The following is a 16840-nucleotide window of genomic DNA, read 5'->3' as shown; positions in this document are numbered from 1 at the left end:
TGAAGCAGAGATCAGTTAGCTCCTCACTATACGCGCTGAAGCTGAGATTGTTCGCCAGTTTAAGTGAAAGTTAACATGCCTAGCATTTTCGACTCGTACATTACACGTCACATCCTGATGTCAAATGTCATTAAGGGATCTTTAGGGGTTGTGTGTGAAAGCATGCATATATTCCGGTAACTACTGGCAGTGTGAATGAACCAAAATCTAAGGATCCAGGAACAATTGCCGGCACACATTACCTGTGTATAATCCGGAATCTCAGTGTGAAAGGGGCAGGGAGTGAGTTTATGTACAAATCATTTGTTCGAGTCACTTCACAGTTCTGACCCTCGAGATCCTTAAGTTCAAATGACTGACTCAATGATTCAGTTGCAGTGATTCTTAAGTGATCAGCTCACTGGAAGGGAATATTTTCAGTGAATATTGACTTAAGTTATATAATTATTTCAATTTGGCCTTCACACAAAGACATTCAATTACTGGAGAGGACTGGGAATATAGTGCATAAGTCACATGGACCCAAGTATTGTTACTGTTAACTAAAACTAGTCTAAATCATTTGCAAATTTTTTTAAGTGAAAGTGAAGACTAAAGGTCCCAATACACTTTAAACAAAAAGAACAAACTGATTTGATATAATTTTGAACAAAATCAGACTGTAACGAAGTTTAGTTGTGTGTTTGTTTCGGCAGTTCAAAGCATTCTGCGGGAGTTCGTTTTGTCTCTTAAACACCTTTGAGCTTCCATTGGTCCGTGGCGGTTTTGCAATCGGTGGGTGTGTTCTAAAACTCCACCTTCTTTGACGTGCAATTTTTTTCCAATATTCCATGGAGGTCCAACCATAGAAAAACATCTCCTGAGAGTGTCGAATAGCTGAGCTGCACAAATATAGCCGCACCTGTGCGATCGCTCGTGGGGAGACTTTAAAGATTCAGAGAAACCATTTCATTCCTAGAAAGCAATTGTAATGAAGCTTGGTGTCGTTGGCCCGAAGTTATGCAAAAAGCAATGCAGAGAAACATCCGAATCAAGTTTTCCAAAGCCATGAAATGAATGAAAGGAAAGAGTAAAGATAAGGTCGCAAGTCTCAAATAAATGCTACACCATACTGCTGCTGCTTTTGTTATTTCAATAAACAAATTTAAAGGGTAGCCCGTACAGTGAATGAAATGCCAAATTAATTTACAATAATAAACATTTGTTTTTATCAAAAGTAAATCATGGCACCACATAAAATATAAAAAGGTGTAACAATTTATCCAGTTTAATAAAACAAACGAACACTAATAAAATAAAGTAACAAACTGCCTCCAGATCATTTCCAGATCATGCTAAAGTTTTTAAACTATGAGACATTCACACTTCCCATAAAGGACTGATTACGGTTCTTTTGTATTGCAAACATGATACTTGACTCTGAACTGCTGCTAATCATTATTCTTTTGTCTATGATATTCTGACCATTGGTGCCCGTCTCACACCTAGATTGCCTACACTTCTTCATGTCATCATTGTTGCGTTTAGGGGATAAGCACGAGCATCACGAGTCATGTTTACATTAATCTACACCCCGCCTCCAAAAATTACTAAAACTTAAACTAAAATATACAAATAAACGTTCATTCAAAATATGAATGAATACTATAATAGTATATAAATAATATTAAAATGACACTATTTGGACCACTTTCGTAAATTTAATTAATTTTTGTATTTTTTCCTCCTTTGTTTATTTCTTTATCATTTTTAAAGTTCCACTGTTCCACAGAACTAAAGTTCCAACATTTGTGTTCCACTAAAGAAATAAATTCATACAAGTTTGTAACAAAAAGGAGGGTGAGAAAACAATGCCGGAATTTTCACTGATGAATGAACTGTCCCTTTAAGACTCAGTACAGCTGCCTATGGAACAACCTAACACTTGCAAGGTCTTTTTCCTGCTTATAATCATGTCACCACATTTACATTAAAAAGGTTTTGTTTCCAAAACATGACAAACACAATATGAAAAATGTTCATTTATCATCGGAGAAACATGTAAACATCTGTATCACTGCACGGTGTGTAAATATTTATATAAGGGATACAACACTATCCAAATGCTGAGTGAAAGATAAAGATAGCACCAGGCTAAACAGAGAAGCTCAAGAAACATTAAACATCAACCCTCCAAATATAATGATCGCTCACGAGTTAGTTAAGTGTTAAGTGAGCTGACTTGAGAATGCACGTTAAGTGAATTATAAGCCTGAATAATAATAACTGAATAACTATTCTATTATAAAATTCACAATGGTTTTATAGGCTTTCCCTTTCAAGTGCCTTACCGATCCTTTCTCCAGCCACTCCATGAGAGTCTGTGCGGTGGTGCAGGGCAGCTGGGAGCGCAGTGAGTTGCGGTCCTCGTCCCTGGCCTGCAGCTCCAGTGCCAGTCTCAGCTCCTCGGCCAGCTGGAGAACCGGAAGCTGCCCGGCGCTCACAGGAGAACGCAGATCATACAGCCCGTTACTGAACTCCACCGCAGCCTTGGAACCTGGGGACACAAATATGAAATGGTCAAAATAAAACTCAGAAGAGGTTAGACCTTTGGCTTAGTGGTAGTACTCTCATATGTGTGACACAGGTTCGAATCTGGCATATTTTTAAAAAATCTATTCCTTTTTTTTGTTTGTTATGTTTTTATTGTATCACAGTAGCAAAAAGGATGAAAAACGATGCAATCTATGGAACAGCTAGGACGAAAAGTGACTTGAGAGGAAAAACAAATAGAAAGAGAGCAGGGGAGATGCACCATGACGCCATGTCATACATCATCACATCATATTAACCATCAGCACCCACACCCCTGCAGCCACGTGTCGCCTGCATCATCTAGAACAACAGTTCCAACAATCCCCATCTGGATACTAAGGAATCCAAACATCTGGAACCCATCAGGATTCTATAACACTTTAAAAGTGGATGATGATGTTGTTCTATTTTTAAATGCCAGGATCAAGATCAGAACAAAGAGACTTAGGTTACAGTTTTTATCTTATGCAATTGTAAGAAGATTACACATTTTTTCCATTAGTTTAAGTGTCTTGTTAATGTAAGATTTGTACTGTTTCCATATGTCATTTCAAAGAAGATAAGTGGTGTTAAGAGTAATGAGAACAATGCAAAGAAATGCTTCTTGTATGCATGCACAGAATGTGCCACTAATGTACATAACTGTTTATACAGATGCATAACTTGTGCATTCAGGCGCAAGTGCTTTGCTTGACTGAAGGCATGAAATGACCTCATTGGTTGCTTTAATGAAGGGGTGGGGGTGTTGTGCCAGTTACTGAAGCTGTACACGGAAAGGATACCCTAATGTCAGTGGTAAAAAGAATAAATAAATTAATTAATTAAAATACTATTGGAAATTATATATCTATATCTATATATATATATGTTTATATATATATATATATATATATATATATATATATATATATATATATATATATATATATATATATATATATATATATATATATTTATTTATAAAAAAAAAAAAAAACAACAGCAAAAAAAAAAAAAAAAAAAAAACCTAACATAGTGGAATATTTACTCTTGCTCTTCTACTTATCAAAAATATCCATTAGGTTTTGTTAATCCAAATTCAAATAATAAAATAAAATAAAAAATAAATACTATTGGAAATTATCTTAAGAAATAACAGTAGAATATTTACTCTTGCTCTGCTACTTATCACAAATATACAGTAGGTTTTAATAAAATAAAATAAAATAAAATAAAGCTATTCCAAAATTATTTGGAAATAAAATCAATAGACAGAGGGGAATATTTATTCTAGCTCAAGCTATTCAATATCCCTTTATCATCAAAAATCACCAAAAATAACAAAACAGAACAAAACAACTACTGGAAACAAGTCAAATAATCATATATAAGGCTAGAATGCTAGTTGTTGAATCATCTTTATGGTATTTGAGATGTTACAACTGTCACCAGCAGATGGAGGCATTTCAAGAACCTTGAGCAACTTTTATAACAGCACTTCTTCATTTTCATGAGTCAGTTCACACAGCAGAACCAAAGAGACACAACATGCCTGTGGTCAACTCTCATCAGACCCTCCTATTCTTAAGACACACAGACAGACAGACACTCATTTAAAGTCTAGATCCAGGATTAGCCGCATGGCATGACATCTGATTACTAAACATTAATGGTTAATTTATAAGTATTTCATTTATTAGTCAGTGCTATATTCGAAGTCCTGAATGTGTAATATTTAGCACATGCAGCCTTCATTCAGGACAATTATAACTCATGACTTGCAGGACTCAGCTAACAGTATGCATTCAAAATGTTATAACGGTACAAATAAGTTCACATTATGTTAAAATATCTCCTTACGTTTTAACTGTAAATAATGCAATAATATTTATATATTAAATAAATATGTAATATTTCCTTCTCGAGTAGCAGCTCAGTGAAAAGAATACATGGAGGATACAGAAAATAAACCATAAAAATAGTTTAGTGTAATTAAAAAGAGATTATTTTACAAAATAAATTCTAATTTATTCTATTCTAATATTTAGTATGTATATACTTTTATTTTGGGTCTTTCCACAAATTCCAAGAATTTGTAAAAAACATTTTTGAACGCAGTCTCTTATTAAATTAAATTATTTTTTAATACAATTATTTTTTATTAACATTTTTATCATAATTATTTTTTTTTATAAAATAAAATAAAATAAAATAAAATAAAATAAAATAAAATAAAATTAAATTAATTAGTAATATGAGCTCTTGGTCTTTAGATCACTTTTTATGCTGCTCTTTTTACCCCACATTAAAAGTAAGTAAGCCAACATTGTTTTATCCCAACGTTAATAGTAGTGTGACCATAGGTTATGTAACTGGAATAGATAGTGTTTATCACAGATTTTGTCACAGTGAATGTCTCCCTCCGGACAAGCTGAGTCCACTGTATCTCTCACTGTCTCGCTCAGACAGCAAACCACATGCTCCGCTCCATCCCCCTGCCTTCATTTGTTGACTGGCCACATTAAACATTTATCCTCTATTAGTTAAATCATCTTGGCATCGTTGAGCTTGCTTAAGGGGCTACACAACCCCCACATCCTCTCCAAACCTAGCACTGTTAAAAAAACTTCCCCTCCAAAACTGACTGCTCTGTTATAAAACGCTGTGCTGAAACAGTATTGCTCACCCTATGGCTCTTTCTGTAAATCTTATTATTAAAAATATTACATGCATTATTAAGTTATTACTGTATAATACATTTTATTTAATTATTAATATTTATTTTAGCAATTATTATAATTATATATATATATATATATATATATATATATATATATATATATATATATATATATATATATATATATATATATATATATATATATATATATATTTACTCATTCAAACTACGCAAAGCTTTTTATTCAGCTTTACCTTTGTTTGCCAAGAGCTTCTCTTTCAAAATATTCAACACCATGTAATCCTTTTTTTGAAAAAGCTTTACACGTGCAGCGCTGAGGGAATCCAATTAGTTTGCACAGATCAAGAGATACGTTGAAAAAACATTGTATAGGAGCAGAGCCTTATCTGATCCCTTCCTGAAAAGAGGCCAACCAGAAACCGACTGCCAGATTTACCTTTTTTCCGACCTATTTTACTGAAAAAAATACAATTGGTTAGCTAAAAAGCAATGGACATAATTGTGGACCAGTCCATTGTCATTTGGAAGAATGTGATCCGTGCACAAGCTCATCAGGAGGATTTTTTTAATTGGCTTGAAGCCAAATGAAAGTCTTACCAGCAATAATATCATCCATTTGTTCCAAGGCTGCTGCTAACATGTGACTTGCATCTGAGGCCATGGCGCCAGACGTCTACTGCATCTGCTGGTTTGTTTCTCAGTGACCTGCAAAAATGTGTCATGTAATTATGCAACATAATGAATAAAAGTCACAATTACAGTTGCTGGGAAAGTGCATTTCGAAATTGAGGGTGGAGTAAAAAAAATTAATCTTGTGTGTGAACCAATACTATGAATCTCAACTGACGGCAAGTAGCAGCTTGGTGTGTTTAAGACTGCTGCCTTCCTGTGTACTGTAATGCAACTTGACATTACATACATTCCCTAGAGCGAATGTGCTTTACAACAACATCTAAATCATACTGTCCACTATGACAAGGCTGTACTTAGAAAATGCCACTAGAAAATTTTGTATGGGTTTGAATTTTTTTTTATAGCTCTCTGAAGCTACAGGATTAAATGTTCTCCATATTAAGAGCTAGTATTTTCTCAAGTGTTAACCCCTGTGATGTATCCCGAGGCAGCTTGACTTTCTCCCTGTGGAACCTCAGTGATGGAGGGAAATTTGAGAATAATTAAGCCTGTCAGGGTCAAGTTTCACCCTATTGTCATGCCTTGTGGCACGTGTAACAGGCACATTCATACATCAGATATTTGGGCAAACATGAGCAAACGCAAACACAAAAAGGTGGCTCTAAATTATGGAAGCCTGTTAAGTGCGCAATAGTCTTAGCCTCTGCCGCCTCATTATACGAGTATATAAACACATGAACATAACCTCAAGAACTGCTCTGAGGGTCACTTCATGAGCATTTTACCATTACAGAGTAAATCTATCTTCATATCACGTACAAACAGAATTCTAAAGGTCTTCACAGCAGCCCGTCAAAATAAAAGTGTGTTTTAACTTTAAGAAACTGTGACAGAAATATTACTTAAAGTAATAATAGTACTACTACTAATTATATATATATATATATATATATATATATATATATATATATATATATATATATATATATATATATATATATATATATATATATATATATATATATATATATATTTTTTTTTTTTTTTTAAAGGAATACTTACCAGGCAAAATATTTACCAGGATTATTTAGCTTTTTTTTTTTTTTTTTTTTTTTTTTTTTTATGAATTAGGGGAAAAAAATATTATTTCAATAAAATCAATTAAATAGAGATGCTTTTGATAATAATATTTAATGAATCCATTAAAACTAATGGAAAACAGATTTTGGTAAAAAAAATAAAAAGTTAAGTTTCAGAACAGTAGTGGTGAGTTTTATGGGTGCTTTCTCTCTCTCTCTCTCTCTCTCTCTCTCTATATATATATACAAAAATCTAGTTTATTAACATATTCATTCTTATAGGAGGTCAAGAATGAATTACATTGGATTCCACACAAAGATATTAAATTTCATAAATGGCAGGCCACATCATGAATGGAACATTTAACCTACTTGCACTCTTGTAATTAGGCGGCACGGACACATGCCACTCGGGTGGAGGGTCACAAAAGACAACTGTCGGGGGCTAAAGGGGGCACATCCCACAATGCCGTTCATTATGTAGCTTAATTTAGACTCACACAACAAGAGAGTGTTGACTGTATTCGGGGCGTTGGGATCTTTCACTGCTGAAACAACGCAATCATACAACAGTGCTGTAATCACAGAATGTGAACATAAGCCTTCAGTTAAATGACAAGAAGAGACGAGCGCAGTCTGGTGCTGTTCATTAATAGATAGCATGCATTTTAATACCAGCAAAAATGGAAAATCCAGTACAACCTCAAGCATTACACACACCCTAGTTATTCAAGCAGATAAGGGTGTGTAGGCTTTCTGTCATGTGTTATCTGCCCAAAAAAAAGAGTCACGTCTTATTTGATCACGCTGATGAGGCTTTTTCATCCCTCTTCATTGATTATAAGGTGGTGCAGTTTATAGGGCACCGAAATATGCTTCTATTGTTTATCAAATAAGTCTCACAAAACAAGCTTTGCATTGTAGCCTCAAGTCCAATAATCTGCAAGTTTGTTCATTTCTATGCTAATAAATACACAACCCCTCAATGTCCTGAGATTAATGAGAAATCACAACCATTTTTAGATGCCTGACCCACTACAGAAAGCAATTTAAGTGTATAGGCCATTAAATCAGCCTGACAAAGATAATGTTAACCAAAGCATTTCTCCTGTTTCATCGGTTTCAACCTGATAAATCACTTCAAGAGTTTGTTCTGTGGTTTGGCTATTTATTGCTCCACTATGGACGATTTCCATTCAAATGCTCCACCTGTGAATGTTTTTCTCCATGGTGTGTTTCACCTGGGCTCAACGCCAGTCAGCTACAGTTAAAGCACACATATATAGGAACAGTATGTGAAGAAAATAACAGATTTAATTCCAAGACCTCATTAAACAAATCAAGTAGAACTTGCTAGGACTTTTGCTGGCTTAAATCCTTAAGACCATATAAAATGAAATACACTGAAGAAGTTTAAACTCATAAAAACTCTTTTGACACTTAAATCAGAATCAGTAATATTTAGTATTATATATATAGTGTATGTGTATGTGTATATATATATATATATATATATATATATATATATATATATATATATATATATATATATATATATAATGTTAAAATATCATGTATTCATTTTTTATTAAAAACAATATTCTTCGATTATAATATACCAGATATTATTAGTAATAAATCAAAGTTTTGAAATGAATTATTAACAAAATATGTATTATATATAACTGTTTATATACAGTATACACAGGTTAAAATATATGATACTAGAATACAATATACATATATAATTATTAATAAATCATATATTTTTAATATTATATTAACACACACACACATATATACACACACAGGTATATCTAAAAAATTTGAAAAATGGTAGTTGTTTGTACAGTAACTACTTAGGCTGGATGACAGGATAACTTTTAAGTCATTTTTCTCAGTTCTGCACTCTGTGTAGTTACTGCCTTTTTGCTTTGTAGGGCAGTACTGGATACTGGATTTTTGCTTTTCATGAGCGCTAAACTCTATTCATCAAAAATAAAAAATAAACATTTTTAACTTTTAAAATGTTTTACTTTACATGTAATGAATATTTGAAAGTTTCACTTTTTGAAATAAGTTACAAAAATATTTTTTGAGATGCACCTGTATATATATTTCTATTAAAAACAATATTCTTAGATTTTAATATGCAATATATTATTATTAAAACACTATTTGTTAATTAATTACTTACTTATTAACACAACGCAACAAGAAAATGTGTGTAGAGTCTGTAATTGGAATTTCTGCCCATCCAAGAAGTGACTATTTTTACAGAAATATCTTATGAAATGCTAATGGATCTAGTTAACTTACTGAGCTCCCCAAACAAAACTTCCAAATGTTTGATAAACTGAAAAGTAATGCAAGTTCTTAAATGTTCCTCAACAGTAAGGTCTGTGTTTCTTCTATCAGTGTTGACACATTCCAACACGAGCCCCTCCCCTCAGTGTTCCTGATATGCCACCCGGAGTCAAGAGTTAGCGGGTGACTGAACTCCGATGCTATCTGAATAATGATTGGTGACATCACACACATCACATGTCGGATACCCTTCAAGTCCCTGCTGCTTACATCCTCTGTATTTACAAAACCTTGATAAGCCAACACAAACAGAGAAACTTGAAAACGACAGGACCTTGAGTTACACAAAATGGCTCTTTCCGCCCAAACCCAACAACTGCAGTCTGAATATTTCCGTTATAGAGATTGCAAGGCCATCCAAACCACAGGCTATAATATATAGCAATCCCATAGATTTACTGCTGTCAAATCTGAGATGTTTATTAAGATTCTTCTATTGTCTACCAACCCTCTACAGACACCTTGGCAGTTGAATCGTCATTGGCTAGTACATTTTTTAGTTTACTCGCCAGACTGATAATATATATGTATATATATATATATATATATATATATATATATATATATATATATATATATATATATATATATGTATATATATATATATATATATATATATATATATATATATATATATATATATATATATATATATATATATATATATATGTTTTTAAAATGGCACGGCTTTTTAAATACCTGAAAGTACACTCTTAACTGTCAGTCACGCATTATAATATGTTATCTGGATAATCAAGTATTATTTAATGACAGAACTTTAGTAATTATAATTCAAACCTTGTAACCAAGTATGAATGCATAGACATTTTAACTGAATTTAGGACTGTTGGTGGTGCTTTGTTGATCATTTAGTGTTTCTGTAAAAAAAGGGGAAAAAAGTAACAAGAATACTGATAAGATGATAACAATAATAATAATACAACAAATTATTGTAATAAGAACAGTGATGGATTCAAGAATATTAATCAGGTTGTCTGCGTTCGGTGAAACTGATTTGCTCAGTAGGTGAGCACCAGCCAATGAGATGCCGTTTGCGCATTAGTTCCGCCCACTACTAAGGAAAATACTTTTACAGGAAAATACAACAAAGAATATAGTTTAGCACGTACACGTAGCGCATTAATTCTGCAAGTAAGTAAGACTCGCTTGGTCGCTCTCTCTCTCTCACTTTGTTGTGCACCTTCACACAAGAGTTCACAGTACGTCAAACACAGGTGCACTGTGCATCCATTGAGAAAGATCATAGATCACTTGACGAAAAGAACTCTGAAGCGCTCAGTCAGAGTGTTCGTCAAGTGAAAATATATGTGCACTAAACTTATACTTAGCCTTCAACTCACACACTGGCGAGTAAAATCTGAGAATTTATTAGCCATTGGCTAATATTAGACATTATTTAGTCGCCAGAGTGAAGATTTAGTTGCATATCCGAGTGATTTACTCGCAATGTAGAGGGTTGTTTATTGAAGCCCTTTTTTTAAAATTAAGTAAAGTAATTATAAAAATGTATGTCCAAAAATCTGTTCAATTTTCATGTCACTACCAAAACAGTGTATGTTTTTGTCCAATGGCCGAGACTAATTTGAACTAAACCCATACATTTATGATAAAAAATATTCCTGTGTTATTCCAGAGTTTAGCTCCAACCCTAATTAAACACACCTGAAAAAGGCAATCAGTGTTTTCGGGATTACTAGATAGATACAGGCAGGTGAGTTTTTATGAGGGCTGAAGCTTAACTCTGCAGGATAGTGGCCCTCCAGGACCGGAGTTGCCTATCCCTGATATAGAGTATATAGGTTGCATCATTTTGAGGTTAATGTGTTCAAAAGTCTGAAAACTCTGTGTGTTAATTTAAGGAACATCACTACCGAAGACCTTTTTTCTGCAGTTGAGCAGACTTTTTTGGGAGTTATTCCATAACATTTAGTTTTTATATGTATATCACTGATCAGAACTGTGCTAGCTAACCATATGCTGATTAGCCTCTTGGGTTCAAAAGTATCTAAAATTGTCACTACCGGAACATTTGGTTGAGTTTTGTCGGTGACATCTTTTTTTTGTGGGGGGGGGGGGGGGATTAGGGGATTGCGGGGTGTTATCCCATAGAATTTTCACTACCGAAACATTTTGTGGAGCTTCGTTTGTGACATCTTTGTTTTTAGTTTTTTTTTCCCACAGAATTGTCCCTATTGAAACAGTCACTACCAATACATTTGTTGGATTTTTGCTAGTGACATTTTTTTTGGGGGGGGGGGGGCATTTTCCAACAGAATTGTCACTACCAAAACATTCAGTGGAGTTTCGGAAGTGAAATCTTTGTTTTTTTTCATCAGCGATATCTCACAGAATTGTCACTATCGAAACGATCACTACCAAAACATTCAGTGGAGTTTCGGTAGTGAGACCTTTTTTTTTGTGTGTGTTAACCCATAGAATTGTCAGTACCGAAACAGTCACTACCAAAACACTCGGTGGAGTTTTCATTAGTGACATTTTTTGGGTATTATCCCATAGAATTGTCACTACCAAAACAGTCACGACCGAAACCTGTGACAAAAAGGAACACATAATCCTTATATTTGGGAGAAATAATTTTTGTTAGTATGGCCATGCTATTTTATTTTTTTGTATTTTAGAGTGTTTTAGTAGACTTTTAGTATTCAAGTTAAAGTTCTGCAATGTGATGTGGTTGATACCAAAGCATTACTGTCACTACCAAAAATGTTCTGTCACTCCCGAAACATGGGATGTTTTGTTAAAAAGAATGTATACTGTATTATCACCTAAGATATTATGATAGTTTTGGTTCAATGTGTATTCAAATAACTGAATCCTTAACTTTGAAATCAGTATTATCAACTTTTTGCCTTTTACAAAGAAAATTTCAAAATTCAAAATACAACAAATCTCATAAATTACACTTGAAACATTGTTAAAAATTAATTGCTAATGATTTACCTCTGAACAAATGTTAATAAAATAGCAAAAATATATAGTTACAATCTAGATGTAAGCTAAACCTTAATAGGTCCATATAACCCTCATTAAATTATTATTATTATTGTGTTTCGGTAGAGACAAATTGTTAGAGAGGACAAATATTGAAAAAACTTTCTTAAAATACAATATGGAAAATATCTGCACAGGACACATTGTTTTCAAAACATTTCCAACCCTGACATTGGACCAGTTCTGTAGAATGACCCACATAATAGATATTTAATTATCTTTGTTTCAAAATATGACCTGGATTTGTTTTCAAGAGATTCACCTAGCGAGACTCATCAGTCAAGTGTTGTTTGCTTTACTTTGACATGTGACAGGTTTTGATAATACTCGAGTATTTGCTCTAGATAACACTTACAAGCAGACCCTTCAAGAATCTATAGACCTTTTGGATCCAAAATCCTTTGATATATTGTGAAACCAAACAAGCCAACTAATTCTCTTATTGTGTTTTAACAAGCTACTGCTATTCATCATGGGATTCAAAAACTGTCAGCGATTGTGAGCCCTGCGTTTAGTGCCAAAAAGCAAACTGTAGTGTTAGAATAACCGTTCTACTAAATTTACTCCAGGATGTTTAGATTAGCAAACAGAAGCTACTGTGGAAAGTCCCAGTATTTTGGAGCTACACTGCAGTTAATGATAAACAGGCTCATCCAGGGTTATCCCTTACTAAAATGCGGGAAAATTGTGACCATGAACATGTTTGGGGCAGGACTAATGAAATGAGTAATCATTAGTAAACCTGAAAAGTAAATCAGACATCAAACATCTATCACTTCTTTAACTATACATTTGCTGTATTATGCATAGCAGCTTCTACAATAAATACCATTTTATATAAATAACTACATTTGAGGAGAAGCTTGTTTCCTTCCTTTGATAACAGTTATCTTTTGGTAAAAACAGTTCCCATAAAATATTTAAATATTATTGTACAATACTGTTTAAAAGTTTAGTATATATACAGTTTATATATTTATATTTTATAAATATAAAAAGTTTATATATATAAAAAAAATACCTTTACTCAGCAAGGTTGAATTAAATGGATCTAAAGTGAGAGGGAATACATTTATAATGTAACAAAAAATTTCCATTTAAAATACATGTTGTTCTTTTAAGAAATGTATAAAAATTATCATAAAAAAGTATCATGTTTCCAATAAAAAAATAAGCAGCACCACTGTTTTCAACATTGATAATAATAAGAAATATCATCAAATCAGAACACTGAACACTGGAGTAATGACTGCTCTTAATTATTAGGAATTTACTGTATTTTTGATCAAATAAATGCAGAATTGAGGAGCTTAATTGACTTCTTTCAAAAACATTAAAAAGTCCTACAGACCCCAAACTTTTGAACAGTAGTGTATAAACAAACAAACAAACATATAAATAAATATTCTGAAAACATGCTTCAATTGTTATTACATTTGCCTGGAAGCCATTCCATAGAAGTATTTCCCATCCATGTTGTTTAAAAACTCCCACTATGTACAGTAAAAGCAAAAGCAACTGTAAGCGGCCTTGGGCAGAAATACTGCAGTGGGAGGAAGTGGCATCAGCATTAGGTGTCAGACCAATAAACCCAGCACGTCAACACAGCTTAATATGAGAACATCAAAGGCAGCAGTCCTCAAACAGCTTAACCGTCCCCACTCAGCATTAAACCATCCCAACGTGCTGACATATCGCGTGGGCACTGCACATCTCTTAGTTAAACACGCTATACTGGCAGAAAGGTGACCTGTAGCACAGTACAAATGCAGCAGATGACACAAGGCCTCATTGTTGTGGGATCTGTGTGATGGCACAATGAGACAACTATTTATGCAACTATTTATTTTGAGACATTTATTTTAATCTTGAGACAATATTTATGCCATGGTGCAAGCAGGTTTAGGCTCCACCATGAGCTCTACCTTCTCGATACAGGTTACTTTTTATACATGTTAAGTCATCCACAACAAACCCAGTTCAAATAACAAGGAGATAGAGTTGCAGCACCGTATGACTACACTAAAAAAATTGGTGTAGATTTCTCTTGAAACAATTTTAACTTTTTTTTTTTTTTTACAAATAATTATATATGGAAGACCAGGCCTGCAAAAATGATAAGTAAATAAAAAAAGAAATAATATCAAGAATATGTTACTTGCTAAAACCAATACAATTCATTTTTAATTCAGTTTAGTCCTGAATTTATTTTTGTATTACTTGTTTATTATCTTCTTTATTTATTTTATTTATTTTTTTGGATTTATTTATTTTGACATGTTTCCATTTAAAGATAAGTTTTATATTTATTTATTGTATTTATTCTTACATTTCCATCTCTTGTATGATAATTAGGTAGGTCGGTCATTATTTGCCATTGGTTTAACAGACAGAAGTGTGAGCTAAGCAACAAAATCGGACATAAACTGTCCCATAAATGTTGTGTCTTATGCTCAAACAGTGTTTAAAATGTAAATTTATCGCGATTAATCGATTCAAAACAAAAGTTTATATTTACATACTATAATGTGTATATACAGTGTATATTTATTATTTATATATAAATACACACACATTTATGTATATATTTAAAAATAATATTTGTATGTATTGTATGTAAACACTTGTATATAATTTATATTACATACATGTTATAGTTATAGTATGTAAACATAAACTTTTATATTGAATCGTGACTAATCGTTTTGCAGCCCTATAAATATATTTGTATTATATATATATATATATATATATATATATATATATATATATATATATATATATATATATATATATATATATATATATATAAAACAAATGTTTTAAGTAAAGAATCAAATACTATTTTCTTGTATAAAGTATTATGCAAGCAATAATTAATTAAATAAAGAATCTTTTTTTTTTTTTTTTACAGTGTACAGCGCAGACAGAGTAGTGTGATCAACAAGTAGAAAACCGAGAGGAAGCTTCGTCGCATTAATAAAGAAGTTTCCACAACACTTCTACACATATTAACATCTGAATGTCCTAGAGATCAAAACAGTTCTGATTTTGCACGCATGGACCGCTGTACTCAGAATGAGTCATGGCTAGGTGAAGGCGGACGTAAGTTCAATTCGGGCTCAACCCCTGGCCGATCGCGAGCTCTACTCACCGAAGCGGATGCGTTGTGGCAGCTGGCTTGAATGCTGCACTCCTCCGCAGTAATAAGAGAAATGTCAGTCCTGAGCAGGTGCATTCGACTGTGGTACCGAGGCCTGAGAAAATGTCAGTGCACCGCTCTTCACAGGAAAGCCCTGCTCATGGGGCAAAACGTCATAGCTCTGTCCTACAGGTCCCTGACATCAATACCACCCAATGCATATTGCATGGGATCTCCATTGCTCTCTATCTTAGTCTGCAGAATGGGGTTCACACAAAGTCAGATGCCAACTGCAGGCATTCAAGAACCAGAATGGAAAGTTTTGTATGAAATGTAAATGGTTATTGGATCTCAACTCCTAAGACTACAAGATGAACACATCAAAGTGATAAGAGAATGCATGTAAATAACTCAAAGAGTGACAGCTGAAGTGAAGTTTAGATGCTCATTAAACTGTATTTAACTTTACAAGCCCCTCAGAATAAGAAAGTACACTGACGATTGCAAAGAATCAAATGGCATATCTGATGAAATACAAACTCTGCCATTATTTGCTCATTCTCATCTCATTCCAAACCTGTATGGCTTTCTTTATTATGTAGAACACGCAAACAAAAATATAATCTGAGTGTATTTTTATCCATGAAAGTCACTGGGGTTCAGATTTGTTTAGGTAGCCATTGACTTTCATTGTATGGACAAAAATATTCATCAAAATATGTTCTTTTGCAAAAGATGTAAGATCATATAGAAAAAAAAAAAAACTATTTTATTTTTGGGTGAACTTTCAATATTAAAACAGCTAACAAAAATATGTTCTAAGAACGTTTTTTTTAGTGTTTTGAGAACATTACTGTTTGAATAATCTTTGAATGAACATTCTATTAACACTACTGGAGCAACGTTTGTTTTTAACTCTTCTAGAACATAAGCCAAAGTTCTGAGAACGTTCCCTGTTAGCTGTGTTAAAATAGCCACGATTTTCAAATTGTCATTCTGGAAATGAAACGGCTGTGGTAAAACAGGTCAGTCAGGACATGTATGTGCACCTCTATGGAAATAAGTTCACGGTAATCACACGGTAGAAGAGCCTCAGGGCTCTGTGTCTGTTCACAACAACCATGCTTTCCTTCATCTGTTCTCATAAACTACTACTCATGTTCAATCTTGCCACCACTAATAATAATAATAATAATAATAAAAAAACATCCTGTAATCAACATCTCGTTTTTAATTCACTCTGACAGGAAAAAACACAACTGTTAAGATCTGTTATGTTAAGAAATGTTAAGAACTGTTAATCTGTAAGCAATATCCCCTACTGTTCCTCTT

At 33.1% G+C, this 16840-nt stretch overlaps 1 protein-coding gene across 12 annotated transcripts in view; it reads right to left on the bottom strand.

The window, feature by feature from the left end:
* The window catches only part of ppfibp2b (PPFIA binding protein 2b), a 56358-nt gene that overhangs the window by 38047 nt on the left and 1471 nt on the right, over window positions 1–16840 (bottom strand). For all 12 annotated transcript variants that reach the window (XM_052597426.1, XM_052597425.1, XM_052597428.1 and 9 more), the window contains exons 2-3: window positions 5852–5959; window positions 2331–2536 (exon numbers count right to left, since the gene is read on the bottom strand). In XM_052597426.1, coding sequence (XP_052453386.1) covers window positions 2331–2536; window positions 5852–5915 — 270 coding nt within the window. In that variant the 5' untranslated portion in view covers window positions 5916–5959. The remainder of the gene's footprint in view (window positions 1–2330; window positions 2537–5851; window positions 5960–16840) is intronic.

Source organism: Carassius gibelio, chromosome B25, assembly GCF_023724105.1.
Source record: "Carassius gibelio isolate Cgi1373 ecotype wild population from Czech Republic chromosome B25, carGib1.2-hapl.c, whole genome shotgun sequence".
Taxonomy (NCBI): domain Eukaryota; kingdom Metazoa; phylum Chordata; class Actinopteri; order Cypriniformes; family Cyprinidae; genus Carassius; species Carassius gibelio.
This window is presented reverse-complemented; position numbering and strand designations above follow the sequence as displayed.